The following is an 18719-nucleotide window of genomic DNA, read 5'->3' as shown; positions in this document are numbered from 1 at the left end:
CAAGACGCACATGGAGAAGGACTGTGCGTTTTGCGGCAATATGTCGGAGCGGACCATGAAGGACCGCCATCAACGCCTCGCCAACTGGCTGGAAGGGAAGAGCCCGTCAGGCGAGAAGAAGAGGAAGAAATCCGAGCGGTCTTCTAAGACCTTTGAGGACGCCCCGGCGACGGGGGTCCAACACAAGGCCAAGCACCGCGAGTCCGCTGGCACCGGGAGCGCCGAACGGTCGGGCTCTACGGGCGCCAGGCAGGGCGCACCCTCCCCGGCACCTTCAGCCACGAGCCAACGCTCTGGGTCGGGTAAGAGGAAGGGCGAGCACCCGGCGAAGCTCCTGGAGAGGCCCCGGTCGAGCTCGAAGGCCCCATCGGAGGGGGAGCGAGGCAGTGTCCCCCCCCCCCTCAAGGATAAGGCGGTGAGCGCACCTAAGGTGGTGAAGGCCTTAATCCATCCGGCCAAGCCCTCTATCGATACTGTCGCGGCGGCCCTGGCTCAGCCGGTGGAGACCTCGGGGCTCAAAGTCTCCCTGCCACCTCGGAGGGAGTCCTCTTTTGTGCCCATCGATAGGACCCCTGTGAAATCCCCGGCGGGGAAGAAAAAGGGGGGGCAGGGCGTCGTCGTAGATTCGGCTTCAACCTCGGAGGAAGAGCTGATCGAGGTCGTAAGCCACGGCCTTGGCGTGGATGAAGACCGGCCCGTCGGGATGGATCCCGACGCAGGTGACGACGACATCGTCGAGGGTGCCGACGGGGCCCCTGATCGCCCGTCGGATTCCCCTCTGCCAGCGCCGCAAGACAACTCGGCGGCCATTTTGTTGGCTATACAGTCCTTATGCTCAGAGATAAGGACGAGACTACCATTGCCGACGGAGGAACCTCTCCCGTCGGGGGATCCGGAACCGGGACCTTCTGGTGTTCCCCCTCCCAAGAAAAGAAGGATTCACCTTCCACCTCCTTTTCAGCCGTCGCGACCCGTCCAGCCCTCCTCCCCGTCCACCCGAGGGGATGATACGGGGACTGACACGGCAGCAACGGGTACGGACGACGAGGTATACGACGAGGATCTACCGTCGTCACCTCCCACCAGGGCTTCTCCGCCCAACGAGATTGGATCGTTCCACTCCATGATCGCCAGGGCATCCGAGCTTTTCCAACTCTGCCCTGAGGAGAAGAAAAAGGAAGGATTCCTTTATCAACGGCGCGAGGCCAAGAGGAAGACGGTCCTCGCGGTGCCTCTACTGGACGACATTTGGGATGAGGGCCTCGCCCTCCTCAAGAACCCTTCCACGACGCCAGCTAGAAGAGACCGGTACGAGAAGAAGTACCGGGTCCCGGACGCGGCCCCCCTGTGCCTCCGGGCGCAGCCTACCCCGGACTCCGTCGTCTCCGCGGCGGCCAGGAAGAAAGCGCGGGGGGGTTGCGGCCTCCACATCGACTTCCCCACCGGACGGCGAGGGAAAGAAATTGGACGCTATGGGACGCAGGGTCATCTCGTCTGCAGCGACGACGATTAAAGCGGCCAACGCCTTGGCTATCGTGGCCCGCTACGACAGGGAGCTATGGTACTAACTGGCTCCCCTGCTGGACTTCCTACCGGACGACAAGAGGGCGGATGCCCTGGAGATCCTACAGGAAGGTGAGGTGGCGTCGGACCACGCCATCACTATTGCGACGGACATCGCCGACACTGGGTTTCGCCAGTTGGGCAACGGCGTGTGCCTTAGGCGGCATGGATGGCTCAAGGCTACGGACTTCCGTCAAGACGTACAGACCAGAGTCCTGGACATGCCGTTCGATGGGAACAACCTGTTTGGGAAAACAGTGGACAATTCCCTTCAGGCCATTAAAGCGGACACTGAGACGGCCCGGGCCCTTGGGGTTCTACAGCAACGACGGCCGCCCTTTCGGAGCGGCGGAGGCAAGGGCGCCTCCAAAGGTTCCGGCGGCGGTTTCTCCACCTACCGTCAAGCGGCCCGCTCGTCGTCTCAGGAGGCCTACAGAGGACGAGGCAAGTCTGGCGGACCCCGCCGTCGTCGCCAAGGAGGTCAAGGCGGCAAAGCCTCGTCGAAACAGGATTGAACCGGCCGTGGGGTCGGGCCCCCACCGAAGCACCCCGGTGGGAGGCCGGCTGGCGAGCTTCGTCAGCGTGTGGGAGTCCATCTCCACCGACCGTTGGGTGCTGGACGCCTTAGCCCGGGGCCACGCGCTCGAGTTTCAAAGAAGGTGCCCGCGCGTCCCCCCCGTGGCCAGGAAAGAGCTTCACGTCCCTCAGCTTCTCCAGGAGGTAAAGGCGATGCTCAGGAAGGGCGCCATCGAACTCGTCCCAAAGAGGCTTCGGGGCTCCGGAGTTTACTCGAGATACTTCCTCGTGAAGAAGAAGACGGGAGGATGGCGCCCCATCCTAGACCTGCGACGTCTGAACAAGTTCATCAAGGCGCAGAAGTTCCGGATGGTCACCCTCCAGCACGTCCTGGGTCAGCTGGAGGAAGGAGACTTCCTGTCGTCGTTGGATTTGGAGGATGCCTACTTCCATATTCCCATCCTAAAGGGGCACCGAAAATTCCTCAGGTTTGTGGTCCAAGGGCGTCACTACCAGTTCAAAGCCCTCCCCTTCGGACTACGGTCGGCACCCAGGGTATTTACCAAGTGCCTTGCACCGGTGGCGGCGCAGCTGCGCCGCGAGGGGATCCACGTCTACCCCTACCTGGACGACTGGCTCATCCGAGCCAAGACGAGGGAGCTCGCCATGGAGCACACGGCAAGGACCGTCCAACTTCTCACGGACCTGCGATTCTCCGTGAACTACGCCAAGTCCCACCTGGTACCCGCGCAAGACGCACTGTTTCTGGGAGCGAAGCTCGACACAGTGTCCCTTCGGGCCTCCCCGTCGGAGGAAAGGACCAGGTCCATCCTGGGCAAGGTACAGCGGATGTTGGTTTCCGACGCGGCCAAGGTGAGGTCCATCAAGTCCCTCCTCGGAATGATGTCTTCTGGCATCTACCTCATTCCCATGTGCAGGCTCCGGATGCGTCCGTTACAGGAGTTCCTGGACGTGCGCTGGATCCAAACGACGGGCGGCTTCGAGGAGAGGATCACACTCGACGAGAGTTTCCGCCGAGCGGTCCGGTGGTGGGGGCACCCGCGCGCATCTGACGGCGGGCATGGACTTCCAGACCCCAGACCACCAGGAGACAGTGACCACGGATGCCTCCCTGGAAGGGTGGGGAGCGCACACCGAAGGTCTGCACGTGAGAGGCCTTTGGCTCCCGACGGAGAAGTCCCTCCATATCAACGTCCTGGAGCTCCGTGCAGTGTTCTGGGCCCTCAGGTCCTTCCTTCCGTCCCTCAAGGGCAAGGTGGTGAGGATCTTCACCGACAACACCACCACCATGTTTTACATCAGGAAACAGGGCGGAACCAGGTCCCCAGCACTGTCCAAGGAGGCGCAGGACCTGTGGCATTGGGCCGTCGCCCAAAGGATGTTTCTGGTGCCGTTTCATCTGGCAAGGATAAAAAACACCATCGCCGACTCACTCAGCAGGGAGCTGCGCTCGTGCCACGAGTGGGAACTACGGCAGGATCTAGTGGATCGCCTCTTCCGACGGTGGGGCACACCCCAGATCGACCTGTTCGCGACATCGACGAACTCCAAGTGCTGGAGGTTCGCCAGCAGGCTTCCCCAGGCGAGGAGCATGGGCGATGCTTTCTCTTTCCCCTGGGAGGGCCTGTTCCTCTACGCGTTCCCTCCTTTGCCACTGCTAATCCGGCTCGTCAACCAGCTCAAGAGGTCACGGTGCAGGATGATCCTCGTCGCACCTGCGTGGCCGAGGCAGATATGGTTCTCGGACCTTCTGGACTTATCAGCGTCCCCGCCAATCAAGCTGCCGGTGGACGCGGATCTACTCTCCAGGGAAGGAGGCGCCATCCTCCACCACGACCCGAAATCGCTGAACTTTCAGGCCTGGCTCCTGCAGCGCTAGAGTTTGGAGGATACGACATACCGGCCGACTGCAGAGAGGTTCTTGCAAAGGCCAGGGCGTCCTCGACTCTTAAATGCTACGGACACAAATGGAAGAGGTTCTCTGTCTGGTGCCACGCACAGAAGATTAACCCTCTACGGATTACGTCTCCCCAGGTACTGCCGTACCTGCTGACGCTGGCCAAAGCTGGACTGGCACACGCGTCCATCAAGATTCATCTTGCTGCGATCTCCCGATACACCAGAACCACGGGCCGGACGTCCTTGTGGTCTCATCGTCTGGTGAAAGAGTTCATGAAGGGACTGTTCAGATCGTTCCCGCCGGTGAAGGCTCCGGCCCCGGCGTGGGAGCTCAACGTGGTGCTGACCAAGCTCATGGGACCTCCGTTCGAGCCTCTGCACTCGGCCCCGTTGAAGTTTCTGTCGTGGAAAACAGCGTTTCTTGTGGCCATCACCTCCGCACGACGGGTGGGAGAGATCCAGGCCCTTTCCTGCAAGGCCCCGTACTTGACTTTTCACGACACAAGGGTAGTGCTCAGGACGCACCCCTCCTTCATGCCCAAGGTACCGTCGGACTTCCATCTCAACGAACCCTTGGTGTTGCCTGTGTTCTTCCCGTCGCCTTTGTCGCCGGCTGAGAGGACTTTGCACTCGCTGGATGTGGCTAGAGCGCTGAAGTTCTACGTGGACCGCACAAAGTGTTTTCGGAAGACGTCACAACTCTTTGTGAATTTTGGACCTGTCAATCAGGGGAAGGCTCTCTCGAAGGCTTCCATTTCCAGATGGCTCTCCGGCTGTATCATGTACTGTCATCGGTTGGCAAACCGACCGCTGCCTGGCCGTCCGAGAGCCCATTCCACCAGAGCGATCGCAGCCACCACGGCGTTCCTTTCTGGTGTGCCCCTGCTGGACATATGCAGGGCTGCTACGTGGAGGTCGACGCACACCTTCACGAAATTCTACTGCATCGATCGGGATTCCAGGGAGGAGTCCAGGGTCGGCCAAGCAGTGCTGCGCAACCTGTTCGCCTGAGGTGAGCCTGGTGAGGAGGTAAGGTGCTTAATGTTGGGTTTGATGTAATGCTTAATGTTGAGCCTTTGCCACCTCCCGTGGTTGTGCATGTGTGTACTGCTATGTATTCTTTATTCATGAGCATGTGAATCCATGCCAGACCCCATGCTGGAGAAGGAACAAGTTACTTACCTGTAACTGTTGTTCTCCAGCATGGGTCTGGCATGGATTCACATGCGAACCCTCCCGCCTACCCCTCTGCGACTCTTCACTTGGTCATACTGCCACTTCACGTGCTTCCAAATCTGAAGATGGCTGCCAGAGGCGGTGCTTAGGTAGAGGGCAGTCATTGGCTGTGGTCAGTATGACGCAGAGACCAGTGATTGGTTATTACTACGAAAGACAGATCAGAAACGAAACTGATACTGGTTTTTTCTTTACCGAGGATTCCCAGCCTGACGACGGGGAATATTCATGAGCATGTGAATCCATGCCAGACCCATGCTGGAGAACAACAGTTACAGGTAAGTAACTTGTTCCTTGTGCTACAGGAAGTGGAAGAGACAGAAGAGAAAGATGGAGGCAGAGAGAAACAAAACGGTGAAAGCTTCATCCAGCTGTAAAGAGCATCCTCTTTCAACACTAACCCTGTCCCCTTCCCTTCTCAATAAAATCAAAGGCCTGTTGATATGCAACACCCTGGTGGGAGGCTTCTCCTTTTGAGGATGGGTGTACTTATTTGTATTCCTGTTCCCAAGATGACTTCCTTCCCAAGGTTACAGTTGTTAGGACTGATTTTTTATTCTCTGGCCTGGTGGACAGATGTATAAAAGGCCAACCAATATTTTTAGCATGGACAACTCTGGGGAGCTTTAGCCAAACCAGTTCAGGTAGTAGTGACAGGCGGTCTTGGCTAAGATCTTCAGAAGTGGTGAGCTTGTAAATGGCCCACAATGAGGTCACACAATGCGAATCACACATTACACTTAGACAGGATGTATAAAAATACAGTTATGTATTTATGGCAAAAAACACACTATGAAAAATGACTACTAGCAAGTCGAGTTATCACACAAGACTAATAAACAATAGATACATATATACAGTCACTTATTATAGGGCATAATACACATCAGAAACTCCTCCTTTAAAGGAAAGGTTAGATTAGTATTATGCACTTAACGTCCACAGAAATGATCCCTAACTAAAATTGTCCAGCCCTTAGTTGTCTGGGGCCTTTTGCCCAATCGTTCAGGTAAACGTTCCACAGAAGTTATGAAGCAGGAAAAATGCAGGTAGGTTCTCTTGGGTCCCGTGAAAGGTTCTTAGGGTTAGGGTACAGGTAAAACTAACCACCAAAAGTAGCCCCAGCTTTCAGGGGTCTTGTGCAAGCAAGCAAGCAATGGCAAAGCCAAACGTGTTAGAATTAAGGTTTATTATATAGACCATTGACTTATAATGGGAGTATACGGGTAGGTAAGAAACTCTGTAACTTACCCCAGTACTCCGATTCTTCCCCAGACTTGGCAGGACAAAGGAAGAGGGTCTGAGGTTGCTTTTCCCGCCGAAAGTTGCAGTCCTAGATTCACAGGGGTTGCAGGTTCGAGCTGATCTCTGGTTGGTATCTCTTACTGTTGCATTGACTCTCGATTGAAGAATGCAGCAAAACTCAATGCAGGACAACTCCCAGGACTGGACGCGGGTCAAGTAAGCAATTTCGGACGGTGGTCACCGCAGCACGACGACGCAAAGGGACCAAGCAGCCACAGTTGGACTTTCCCCTCCTATCTTGGGTCCCCTCAACGCTAGGATGCTGAAATTTCGTAGGGTATCTAACGGGGAAAGGTCCTGCCTGTCAAAAATGACTTCTCTTACAACTTGATAAAATATGCAAGATGTGTGACATACCGGTAAAATAGTATTTTGCTACCATGCGATGCGCTGCTGTGTGACATTACAACTAAACACTCATTATAGTTTTAAGGCAGGTCAGTTTTTTATATATTGCTGACATTATTTTTGTTTTTTGATGTACAAACATAAGCACAGACATAAACGTAAATTCAAACAACTGTAAGCCCCATGAGCAAAAACCAGAAGGGGTCTCACAAATCTCAGTGCACTTTGTACCTTAGTCAAGAAGAAGAAGTCAAATTGCCAAAATACATTAATTCATGCAATTTGGTCTTCTATGGTCAGCATATTGTTGTTAGACCCAACAAGGTCACCCTTTAGCCTGGCTCCAGCAGACCTGTCCAAGGTCCAGTCTCCTAGACAAACCACATTGACTTTGTTCTAACTAGGAGCACACCCGAAACATATTCCCAATAGTATTTGGTTCTCTTGGAGAAATACAGATTTGCTCACTCTCACTCTGTCAGTAATCCAGCATTTTTGATTCATCTGTGTTTACAATGTTTGACCATATAAGACCAATTTGCATGAATTAATGTCTTTTGGCAATTTGACTTCTTGTGTAAATAATTTATACTGTTGTAATAACATTGTAAACTTTGTGTACCTCTGCAACTAAGGTACAAACTGCACTGAGATTTGTGATACACATTCTTGTTTTTGCTCATGGGGCTCACAGTTGTTTGAATTTACGTTCATGTCTTTGCTTATGTTTGTACATCAAAAAACAAAAATAATGGCAGCAATATATAAAAAACTGACCTACCTTAAAACTATAATGAGTGTTTAGTTGTAATTTCACACAGCAGCGTATCACATGGTAGTAAAATAGTATTGTACCGGTATGTCACATATCTTGCATATTTTATCAAGTTGTAAGAGATAAGTCATTTTTGACAAGCAGGACCTTTCCCCGTTTGCAACCTTTTGTTGGCCCTAGTCCTGTCCTTGTTCTGGGCCCTCCCTCATGTTATCTTGAAATTTCGTAGGGGTCAGTCTCGTGCCAGCTGAGGATCCCCGAAGTTTCAGGCCGGAACTCAGAAAAGTGATGCCGGCAGCACGGTAGCCCAAAATCGAAGCTGGTCAACCACATGACAGTTCCAGGGCACTTCAAAGGCTTCCTTTGGCAGTGCACCAAGCAGACGTTAGGAATGTATGGTCCCTCCACTCCATGGGTCGCATCTCCTTCGCAGGACTGCTAAAGAACACAAGCAAGACAGGGCTCCTCCAGGACAGCAGCAGGAATTGGTCGCCAGGCCTCCTTCCGTCTCCGCTTTCTTTGCGGGTCTCACAGCTGGACAGGATACTTGACTCCTTCAGGTTTCTCCAGGATCTCTAAAGAATGGGTGTAGGGGCCCACAGCCTGTCAGCAAAAACACACAGCCCTCCAATAGCCCTCCAAAAGCTTCTGCTTTCCCGGGCACTGGAAGTCCTTATAAGGATTTTCCTGGCCTCTCAGGCCAGGAAGAAGGCTAAAGAACAAGATGACAAAAGGACAGGTGCAAAACCATGTGGCATGGCCATGTTTGGACACTAGCCACAGTTGGTAGCCATACATGGTAAACACAATAAGGCTAAAACGAAAATTCCCAAAAAGTGGTCAAAGTTCACTGCTGCCACCAACCTATCCTTTTATCACACCTAGAGTAACCACAAATCCTCTGAGTGTTGGTCTAGGGTAAAACAAAAATGTACCCCATTGTACTGCAGTGTAAGCTGCATTGTACAATGGTAGAAAGTTACCACAAGTAATACAAAAGTAACCAAAAGTAGTAACACAGTAACAGGACTAAGGGAAACAATGTTTTCTAGTACTGACAGCCAGAAGGACATGTCAGTTTACCCATGACATGACCAAAGGTCAGTGCAGTGAAGCTTAAAGCTTCATTGCACTATAATAAGTACAGGTCAGATTCAAAAATAAAAGCAAAAGGCTTGGGGGGTCCTCAAAGTTGGAAGGAAAGGTGCTGTAAAGACAAATCTTTCCTAAGCGTCATTCTATTAGCACCCTGTCTGGGGAGAATGCACATAACCCTTCCACGGCTGACAACCTGCTTAAATATGAGAGATGCTACCCACCATACTGTAAACTCTGGCATTTCTTATATTCATAGGTGTACGTGCCACCAAGACAGCAAATTCAGTTATGTAGTTTTTGTAACAGATGTACATATCCTAAATGAAGTCCCTGCACTGCAGACTTGGCTGTCACTGCAGCTGTCAAATGGGTGCCTGTAACCCCTGATCCTTCTCTGTGCCACTGGAGAGCAGGTGCAGCAGATCAGGCTACTGATGCAGCAGGAAAGAAGTGTACACTGTGCTTTTATCCTGGAGCTTATAAAATTAGAATCTGGTCAGCAAATTACCCATTTAGTTTTTTTAATTACCCACATTATGTTATTAATTAATACAAATAAAAAAGTGAGAGTTTCGGCACTCCTGCCAGATGGCAATTTCTCGCAGCCATAGGGTTAGGCTGGCTTTCTTCCAAGAAGTGAGAAATCCGCTGAGATACATATGCAACTACAAATGACAAAGGTGCCAAGGAATTCTACTTTCTGGAAAGAGCGGTAGATTGCCCATGCATGTCTCTTTTTGAGTTTTGTCTTGCTTTTGCGAATGTGTAAGGTGTAATGTTATTTCTAAGTGCCCTAGAATTGGAGGTACTTGACTTCTACTTTCACAAACCTCATAGGAAGTGACTAGCAACCCTATTGGTGGGTGTAATTTCTTTAAATGTGCTATTGCCTACCTTAAAATGTGCATCACTGTTATGCTGCGAAGTTTGGGGTGTGCACAGGCACTACATGTTGGCATAAGCTCATACTAAACATCAGGTCATTTGCACCATAGCAATACGCATTGAAGTGGTGGCTATGTTTGCAAGCTTTGTAGGATGGTGGTTTTGTCCAAGCAGAACTTGCTTGAGTAGAAACATTGCATGTGTGCTACACAAACGCTTCCTGCACACAGGATGGTATATCTGATGTTCATTGTTTCTGAAACTTTATGGAATTTTAGTCTTTAGATTTTAATGACATATACTTTGTGGACACCAACATTTAACATCTTTCCAATCTTCTCATTGTTTTGGCAGAGAATGTAAACACTGGACAGTTTATGAAGAATCACAATACCCAAGAAGCTACCAATTTCTGTTGAACCTATTTGGCTTTTTACTGAACATTGCAGCTTCTCTGATCCATGAAGAAGTTTGTTTAGTTGAGCAAAGACTATTCAGAGCAAAGTTTCAGAAACATCCGAAAAAACATCGAAGAAGATGGGAAAGAAAAAAGTAAATTGTGTGAAAAGTGTCAAAAGTTGAACATTTACACATCATGAAGCTAAGAGTATTTGCTATTTTTTGAGAATTAAATGTAAAATATCTGTTTTAACTTGGTGGTGAACTATTAAAGTTGTACTGCAACATCTGAGTGATAATGTGTTTTGTGGTTTGTAATGCTATGTTGATAAGCTTTTGTACAATAGAACTTTTAAAATGGAGTGGTCTCGGATCAGAAAAATGTGTATTCATCTTTTTATTGACATTTTAAAAAGCGCTATCACAAAAACATTATACACATTATTAAATCTATAACATATGCACAGTGACCTTGAGAGACAAATATTCACAGCCTCAGATCATTATACTTAATATGACTGCCTGCTGCCCAACCGTACTTCCTAACATAATCTTTTTCTTTAGCTGTAAGGGCATACGTAGTATTTCGGACATCAGTGTTAAATCTCCCAGCTTATGTATGTAATTCATCTATCTTTTTATAACCTTATATTTATTTGTCTACCCACCATTGCCTATCTACCTTGATGTTTGATTGTATAGTTACTTCGTACCTTAGCCTTCTCACCTCCCCAGGTTTTTGAAGTTCATATAATTACCTTCCCTCTTCATGGGGGTTTTAAGTCAGACGGGTCATGAAACCGGGCCAGCCATCATGCTGAATATTGTTAACCATATTCACAGTTTGTGGCTTTTCCAGTGCTTCTCAAACATCCTATTCTATCATTGCAACCCTTATTCACACATTATAATTTGTTTCTTCAGGATTCTTCCATGCCATCACTATATGGTGTTTTATACCAAAACGAATTCCAAAGGCTTTAGCTTGGTCACTATATTATCCATCCCTTTTTTTGGATTGAATCAATCCGAACAGACATTGCGTAACAGTTATTTGTATTTGTACTCTAGTTAGCCGAGTCACCTGTTCTATTACTGTGGCCCAAACATTTTTATCTATGGAATTCCAAACATGTATCTTGGTTAGTACCACTTACATTACCACAATGAAAACAGCATGACTCCCCATCTGGCAACCTCTTTGCCAATACCGCAGGCACCACATACTCCCTCATCAAGGATTTATAATGCCCCCATTGAGATCTCACATTTCCTCACACCGGTTTTATCTGCAGCAGCCCTCTGGTCCGTTCTTCATTTGTTAACTGCTCTTCCAAGAATCTAATCCACTTAACTCTTAACTTATTTTTAAGGTCGTGAGTCAGGGCTTTATGACTACTGGCCGGTCGAGGACTCAGCACCTACCAGAGTGATCTCTGAGGTCAACGCTTCTGCTTTGGGTGCAAGACCCAGGCTGTATTCTCCCATGTCTGAGGCCTCTCGTGGCTCTGGGCCTTCGCGCCCTTCTGCCCGGTTCTATGTAATTTCATTGCATGATAGTTTTTTGTGGGTTTTTTTACCGCAGATTTTTCCACAAAAAAACTCATTGAATTTTGTATTTTTTATTTTTGGGGGGTGCCCCTGTTCTCAGGGAGAGGAAATTACTGACGGGCCCATTGGTCAGTACTCAACCCCCAAAAACCTGTAGTACAAGAAAGCTGCACCGTTTGAGGACAGGGTGCAGGACTTACATACTCCAGCACAAATCAATACTAGGGACTCAGTAAGTTGGTAAAGGGAAGTCTGTTTAATAATGCATACATCAGCTTATGGAAATCAGCAGCATCGCGAACACCTGTCTCGCCCCGACTTCCCCGAACTTCAGTCAAACAGCTTCTTTTATCGGCAAATTCTGTCATCATTGATGTACACTTCTATAAAAAATCATCATGCAATATAATTGGTTGGGAAAGGTAACTTAAGTATAGGTGTTATATCTGTATATGAAAATAAAGCATACGGATTGGATAACTCTTATTGGGTGGGCTTCTATGCCCATACCTCTACAACACACGTGATTGACGTCACTGAAAGTACGACGTCCTATTGGTTACAGTTTCTATAGGACCGTAGATTACATGGTCCATTGTGATTAGGCATGTTACACCACTAGACATAAATCTCCACTTGAATTAGCAGCATGCAGAATAGACACCCTGGTGCCTGGTGTCCCAAGTTTCACCCTGCCTCCCTTCCATCAATCAGAGGTTTTAGGGCGTTGTGTCAATTAGTTGGCTAAGGAAGGCCTCGAAACTGTAGTCTCTTATCAGAAAATGTTATGGCACTCTCCAATCTGGGTGACATCAGACGGTGCTACATCTGCGCGCTTGTTAGTCATGTGTTTGTTCACCGTGAATCTGCTTCAGTTCTCAGTCTTTTCGTGCATTTGATTCTGTGTTCGCTTGGCCACCTGCATAGGCCTCTCTTATCTTGACCTTCCCAGGGCAGGCTGGTATGCTCTGAAGTTTTGACTCTCTTTAGTTGAGCTTGCCTTCCCCTCCCGGGTTGACCTTGATTCCCCAGGCTTAAGCCATTCTCTGTTAAGTTTCGATTCCGCTCTTCCTCCAGGCTTGGGCCTAGATGTGAAACTTAGCCAGTTGGGCCTGGGCCGCCTGGGCATCCTTCTGCTCAAACAAAATGGAGTTGCACGTGTACATTGTGCTGCATTGAGGTAGACCTATATAGTTGGCGCATGCCGCTCTATTATTCTGCTTAAGCATTGCAGGCAGTACCGATTACTTAGCTTCTTGCGTTCCAAGCTTATTTACATGCATTAGTCGGTTGATTCTTCTATCTAGGTTCACAGTTATATTGTTTCTTACGTTTCATTGTTGCTTTGTCTTTGCGTTTTGGTTTGTCCTGGCTTTCTTAGCATCATTGTTTGTCCTCCATCCATGCTCTTTGTGTCTCCTCATAGAAAGTCTGTAAATACTCATCGTTTCGTATCAGTGGCTGGTATGGTTGTCTGATTGGGTACCGTGCTGCCCAGGGCTGTCTGGTTATGGGCGCTTCGACTGGTACCGATCTCCTTATGTATATGGGGCAGAGGCCTAGTGGGCAACATACAATCTCTGCTGATTCAGCTGCTCCTCATATGTCGCATACCTCAGGGTGTACCTTACTGGCCACTTGAAATGATGGGCAGGGGTGCAGGCCATGTCTGGCACCTCCTCTACATTCCCCCCTCTGGTCGGTTCATCAACCGCTTCTGCTTCCTCCTTTATATTCGGTTCCTTTGTTTCTTCAATGTCTCGTTCATCGTCTTCTGGATTTATACAAGATGGCATGAATGTATGTACTTTTGGTGTCCATATCTTTATCACCCCTTTCAAGCTTCCTGCTGTTTTCACATGCTCATCTTTGTTCCAGGTCATCAATTGGCATTGTCCATTTGGACTGCAGTAAATCCATTTTCCTTCATACCTCCTTCGTTTCTTATTTCATCAGTCAGGTCTCTGGGTTTCCATCATGGTTCGACATCGACCATAATTGTCATCCCAATGGCTTTCTTTGCAGTTTTCTGGCACTGTGTGATGATTATCTTGATTACGCAGAATCCCACCAGCACCATTTCTAGCAAGGTTCCCATAAAACTTGAATATGTCTGCCATCCATTGCGGGACCCATGAAAATAGGTTTCTGAACCAGCTATCGTCATCCACTTCATCAACTTCTTCGGTCATCTGGTTTTTCAAGGTTGTCAGCGTGCCTATGGCCTCTGTGAGGGTTCCATTTTCTTCATCGTGTGAGGGTATGAACGTGCATCATGATTCTCCCATCTTTGCGCAAACACCTCCATCCATTGCTGTGATCATGTCCAACACGTATCTGTTCTGGAGAGTCATCAGTTGAACTGCTCTTAGTTCTTCCTTGATTGCATTGAATCCTTTTATAGTGGTGTTAATGGTCTGCAATAACTCCCATCTGGTTATCTGCAACCACTTGGCATTTACTCCAATTTGGATGTGAGGTAGGAGCATTGTGGTGAGCACCGTCGAGGTGAGGCTGAACAGCCGGTGTTCATATGGGATTGCATGGAATGCCTCTTCGGATTTGGCAGAAAAGTAATTTTCTCTCTTCATTCTGGACACCACTTCTACAGCTCTCCTTCTCCTCAGGTGAGCATCTGCTTTCGGGAAGCTGTCCAGATTCAGTTCATTTTTTGGGATTACCAGTTGCGGAACATGGACGTTCACCAGTGTGCATATGCCTCCCCAGTTCTTTGGTAGCCTTATGTATGCCTTGGATCCACACGCCCAATAGTTGTCCATCAGAACTGCGGTTCCTTGCATCATTCCTGGGGCCTTGAAGATTCGCCCGCAGTTTTGATTCTTGCCCATTTTCCTTGTGCCATTACTTCTGAAGCACAGTTTCTGGTTTTCCAGTGGCACTATCTGCAAGGGTCCTCCTCTGTCTTCGACCCATGTTAAAAGCTTTACCAGTTTTGGCCACAATGGTTTGCATAGTCTTTGTGAGTTCTCTATAGCTTCTTGACAGGCTCCAAGGACCATCCAAGCTCGGCAGATCACAACTCCTTCTTCCCATTCATTTGGGGAAACTACTGACCCCCAGATCTGCATTTGGCCTCTGTTCTTCCAGCTTTGAGCCTCTTCTGCAGTTTTTCCTTGGACGTTCAGTCTTGGGTTTATTTCCCATCTAATTCCTGATCCTTTGACGTCAGGGTTCTCATATTTAATTACATGGTTCTTGGTGTGTGTCCTGTTTCTTGTTTTGATGTCCTGGACAAAACTGTCTTCATCTGGGAAGTCTTTTTCGTTGGCCCATATCAGTGAGGCATCTCTTCCCATAAACTGCCTTCTGGTATTGCACATTGCTACGTGTGACATGCAATGTGCCGTAGGGACGTCAACTTCTACTGCAACAAAGATTTTGGACTTGCCCATGCTATATGGCAGGAGTGCACAGACAAAACACTCTCCTTCAGATTGTCTTCTTCCAACTTCCTTCATGTGTTGGTACCAGATATTGTTTCCAAGATGGGCTGTGCTGTTCAAATAATCATTCAGTTCGTTGTCAGCTTCATATGGATTTCTCTTGGTTCTCAATGTTTTCCTGTAATTAGCTATCACTATGTCTCTGAATGCGTCTGTGCTGCTTTTTCACTCAGGTAGCTTCTCCGGTATTATCCTTGGAGGGGCAGGTATCATTTCCCGCTCTACAGCAATGGGGGGGAGGTCTTGCGCTTCTTTTTCTTCCCTCTTGCATTCTCTTGTAGACCTCCTCCTACCACCATTGGCTTGTCATCCTTCCAACACGTGGCAGTGTCTGAACTCGGTAGTTACTTCTGGCGTTGGAGCTGGCGTACTTGTTATCACAGTTGTGGTGGTTGTCTTGCTCAGCTATTCGTGTAGCTTCTTTGCTCTAAGTATGAGTGGAAACACATCTTGACTCAGTAAGTTCTTTCGTAGCTTCCTCTGTTTTATTGAGGGATTTTGCTATGTCAGCTTTGTTCGATTTCTCTCTTGGTTCTCTGTTTTCTTGTACTGTTTGCTCCACGGGTGACTTCTCTTCTTCAGTTGCTTTGGCCTGTGGTTGCGTAGCCATTGACACTTGCCCTTGTTTGTGTGCATTCAGTGTATGGGTGCGTGCCGTGGACAGTGCTATGTTATCATTCATTCCGTGCTGACCCTGTCTCCAGCTTTTCTCACCATTCATTACTTCAAGTGTGTACGTATTACTGTTAATTACGTTCAACTGTAAATCGTTTGCTTTATCATCAGGTTTTCTTGGAACAGGGATCACTATATAGGGTCTGGGTGCTTTTGTGGGGCCCAGACGTTCATTACCCGGTAGATGCACAGATATTGGGATGCTCCGTGCTGATATAATAACGGCAGTTCTGACAGTTGGAGACAAAAATACTACAATAATCACTATGCATATACATATGTCGGCCTTGAAAGACATTTTACAGCATCTCCTTTCAGGAAACCGGGGGCGTCCTTCTGCTGGTGGCATAACTAAATTACTGTTTTGGGCCCCCATTTCAAATATGTCCATAGTCAATAGTCAATTTTTCTTCTTGTTCTAGCACGTTGCTCAAAATTCAATACACATTAAAGTGACAAGTGCAGCTCAATGTCCCCCCTCTTTTACGAGTGATGATGATGATAGTCTCTGCTCAATGTAATACAGGTTCTCCGCTAGACTATGGAAAAAGGTTAGACTATTGTTTTCAGCATATCATTTTCGGTTTATATTTCTATGATACCCGTTGTCCCAGGGCACTCTTGCAATTCGATTCGGCCCTGTGGACATGCAGGGATCTGTGCACTGTGGCACCATAAACAGGTGGCTTCGCTGCACATCATGCATAGATAAACCATTGAAAAAATGAAAACAAAAATAAAAATAAAAGTGAACATATGAGGAGGTAGGAGAAAGCAAGGAAAAGGTTGAAAAAGGTGAATATGGCAGTGAAGTTAGTGTTTTTGCTTCTTTCGCTCGGTTGTTCGAGGTCGGGTTGCTGAACAGTCTCCCCCCCCCCCCATTTACTCCATTGCAGGATGATGACGAAAAATAGAGAACACCAGAAAAAATAAAATCACAGTACTGGTATCCTTGTTTCTGCTTTCCTCGATCAGTCCTACGTTAAAACATGGAGAACTGTGTCTTTATTTCCTTCCTCTGCCCCTGGTGGGGGGTGATGGAAATGTTTTATCTTGGACCTTTCCCTTCTAAAGCCCTTCTCAGCAGAGGATGTCCATGGTTGCTTCTCAGCTGTGATGCAAGAGCTCTCAGGAGTCTGAGTTGTGCATTTTTTGCTGGATCACAGAGGAAAGTGTGCACGTCGACAGTGATGGGTCTACCCACTAGTTCTGGAAAGTTCTCGATGAGGTGAAAGAAGACTGTGAAGGCAATTCTGCTGTCTTCAGGTGATAATGACATTTGCTCGGATTGTCTGTTTCTTAGGTCACCGGTCTTTTTTTCTTTTTTTTTCCCAGTGTGATCAGTCCTTGCCTTCTCAACCTGTCCCTCGCCGAATAATTTCACTGGAATTCTCTCAGAAACTCTCTCTGAAAGCTGGACAGTTCCACTTGTAACTGTATGCTATAGAAGAGTGTTCCTATCTTTCTCGCGTTGCCAGGGTCTCTGAGGAAGGTGAGGACGTCGACCTCAGCAGGTCTCCCTACCATTTCTGGAAAGTCATTTACTAAGCCGAAGAGGACATTGTGGGCTAGTAGGCTGTCCTCAGGGGACAGGGACATTTATTTGTTCTGCAGAGTCTCAATCACAAGGTTTTTTGCTGTCGTGAACAGGTTCTTTGCTTATCTCCCCGATCTGTCCCTCGGCGGAAAGTTTCACTGGAGCCTCCTGAGGAATTCTTGCTGAAATTTGGCCAGTTCCACCTGGAGCATGATTCCGTGGAGAAGAGTCTTTATGTGTAAGAAATTGGCTGGATTTCTGAGGAAGGTTGCAACGTCGACACCAGCGGGCCTTCCCACCATTTCAGGAAATTCTGTGACTAGTCTAATCAGAACATTGTGGGCTAGCTGCGTGTCTGTGGGGGACAGTGGCATTCGCTTTGCCTTGCTGGGTCCCAATCACACGCCTTGCTTTTGCTTTGAGCAGTCTTTGCACTTGCCTGCTGCGTGGATGGCTACGTGGTTTATTTTATTCCATATTTGGGTCAGGAACTGATTATTGCGGGGATTTCGTATAAACGTCAGTGTGACGGTAGTCCTCCCGACAAGTTCTGGGCACTCCACTATGATCCGAAAGAACAACGCGTAAGTAATCTCATCAATGACTGCTTGTGGTGGTAGCATTATTCTCCAGCATGGGGTCTGGCATGGATTCACATGCTCATGAATATTCCCCGTCATCAGGCCGGGAATCCTCGGTAAAGAAAAAATTAGTATCAGTTTCGTTTCTGATCTGTCTTTCTCAGTAGTAACCAATCACTGGTCTCTGGGTCATACTGCCCCCACCCAATGATTGCCCTCTCCCTAAGCCCCGCCTCTGGCAGCCATCTTCAGATTTTTACCGCACGCTCAAGTGTTGGGAGTCCTCCTGTTTAGCTCTCGAGCTTTTGCTGTGTTTTCAGGCTTTTTTAAAGAGAATTTCTAATTTTTCGGTCAAATAGAGCCTCAAGCTCCACCGTCTCTACATCCGATTAACGGGGATCCGTGTCGGATTTTTCCACGCCCCTCAAGGGTGAAGATTTCATCGAGTTACGCTTCTTGGAGGATTCCAGAAGTTTCTGCGGCCTACCCGAACATGGCCCAGTAGAAAGGAAGCTCGACGCCCGGAAAGCTGTTCAGGGTTTGCCCTGGATGCCAGCTGCAGAATGTGTTCAAGGAGGACGAGCACTCGAAATGTCTCTACTGCCTTCATGAGGACAAAACGCACGTGCAGCGTGCAGGAACATGTCGGAACAGACCATCAGGGACCGACACCTTCGTCTCTCCAACTGGCTGGAAGGAAAGAGCCCGTCAGGTGAGAAGAAGAAGAAGAAGTCTGAGCGGTCTTTTAAGTCCTGTGAGGGCACCCTGGCGACGGGGGCCCAACAGAAGGCAAAGCACCGCAAGTCCGCGGGCACTGGGAGCGCCGAACGGTCAGGCTCCTCAGCTGCCAGGCAGGACGCACCCTC

At 48.7% G+C, this 18719-nt stretch overlaps 1 protein-coding gene across 2 annotated transcripts in view; it reads left to right on the top strand.

Annotated features, from left to right (window-relative positions):
• TAF1B (TATA-box binding protein associated factor, RNA polymerase I subunit B) overlaps nt 1-18719 on the top strand; it is a 1890249-nt gene that overhangs the window by 1591827 nt on the left and 279703 nt on the right. For both annotated transcript variants that reach the window (XM_069605992.1, XM_069605991.1), the window contains one exon: nt 10001-10198. In XM_069605992.1, the coding sequence (XP_069462093.1) occupies nt 10001-10198 (198 nt within the window). The remainder of the gene's footprint in view (nt 1-10000; nt 10199-18719) is intronic.

The sequence above is a fragment of the Ambystoma mexicanum genome, chromosome 4p (assembly GCF_040938575.1).
Source record: "Ambystoma mexicanum isolate Mex_15411 chromosome 4p, UKY_AmexF1_1, whole genome shotgun sequence".
Classification (NCBI taxonomy): domain Eukaryota; kingdom Metazoa; phylum Chordata; class Amphibia; order Caudata; family Ambystomatidae; genus Ambystoma; species Ambystoma mexicanum.
This window is presented reverse-complemented; position numbering and strand designations above follow the sequence as displayed.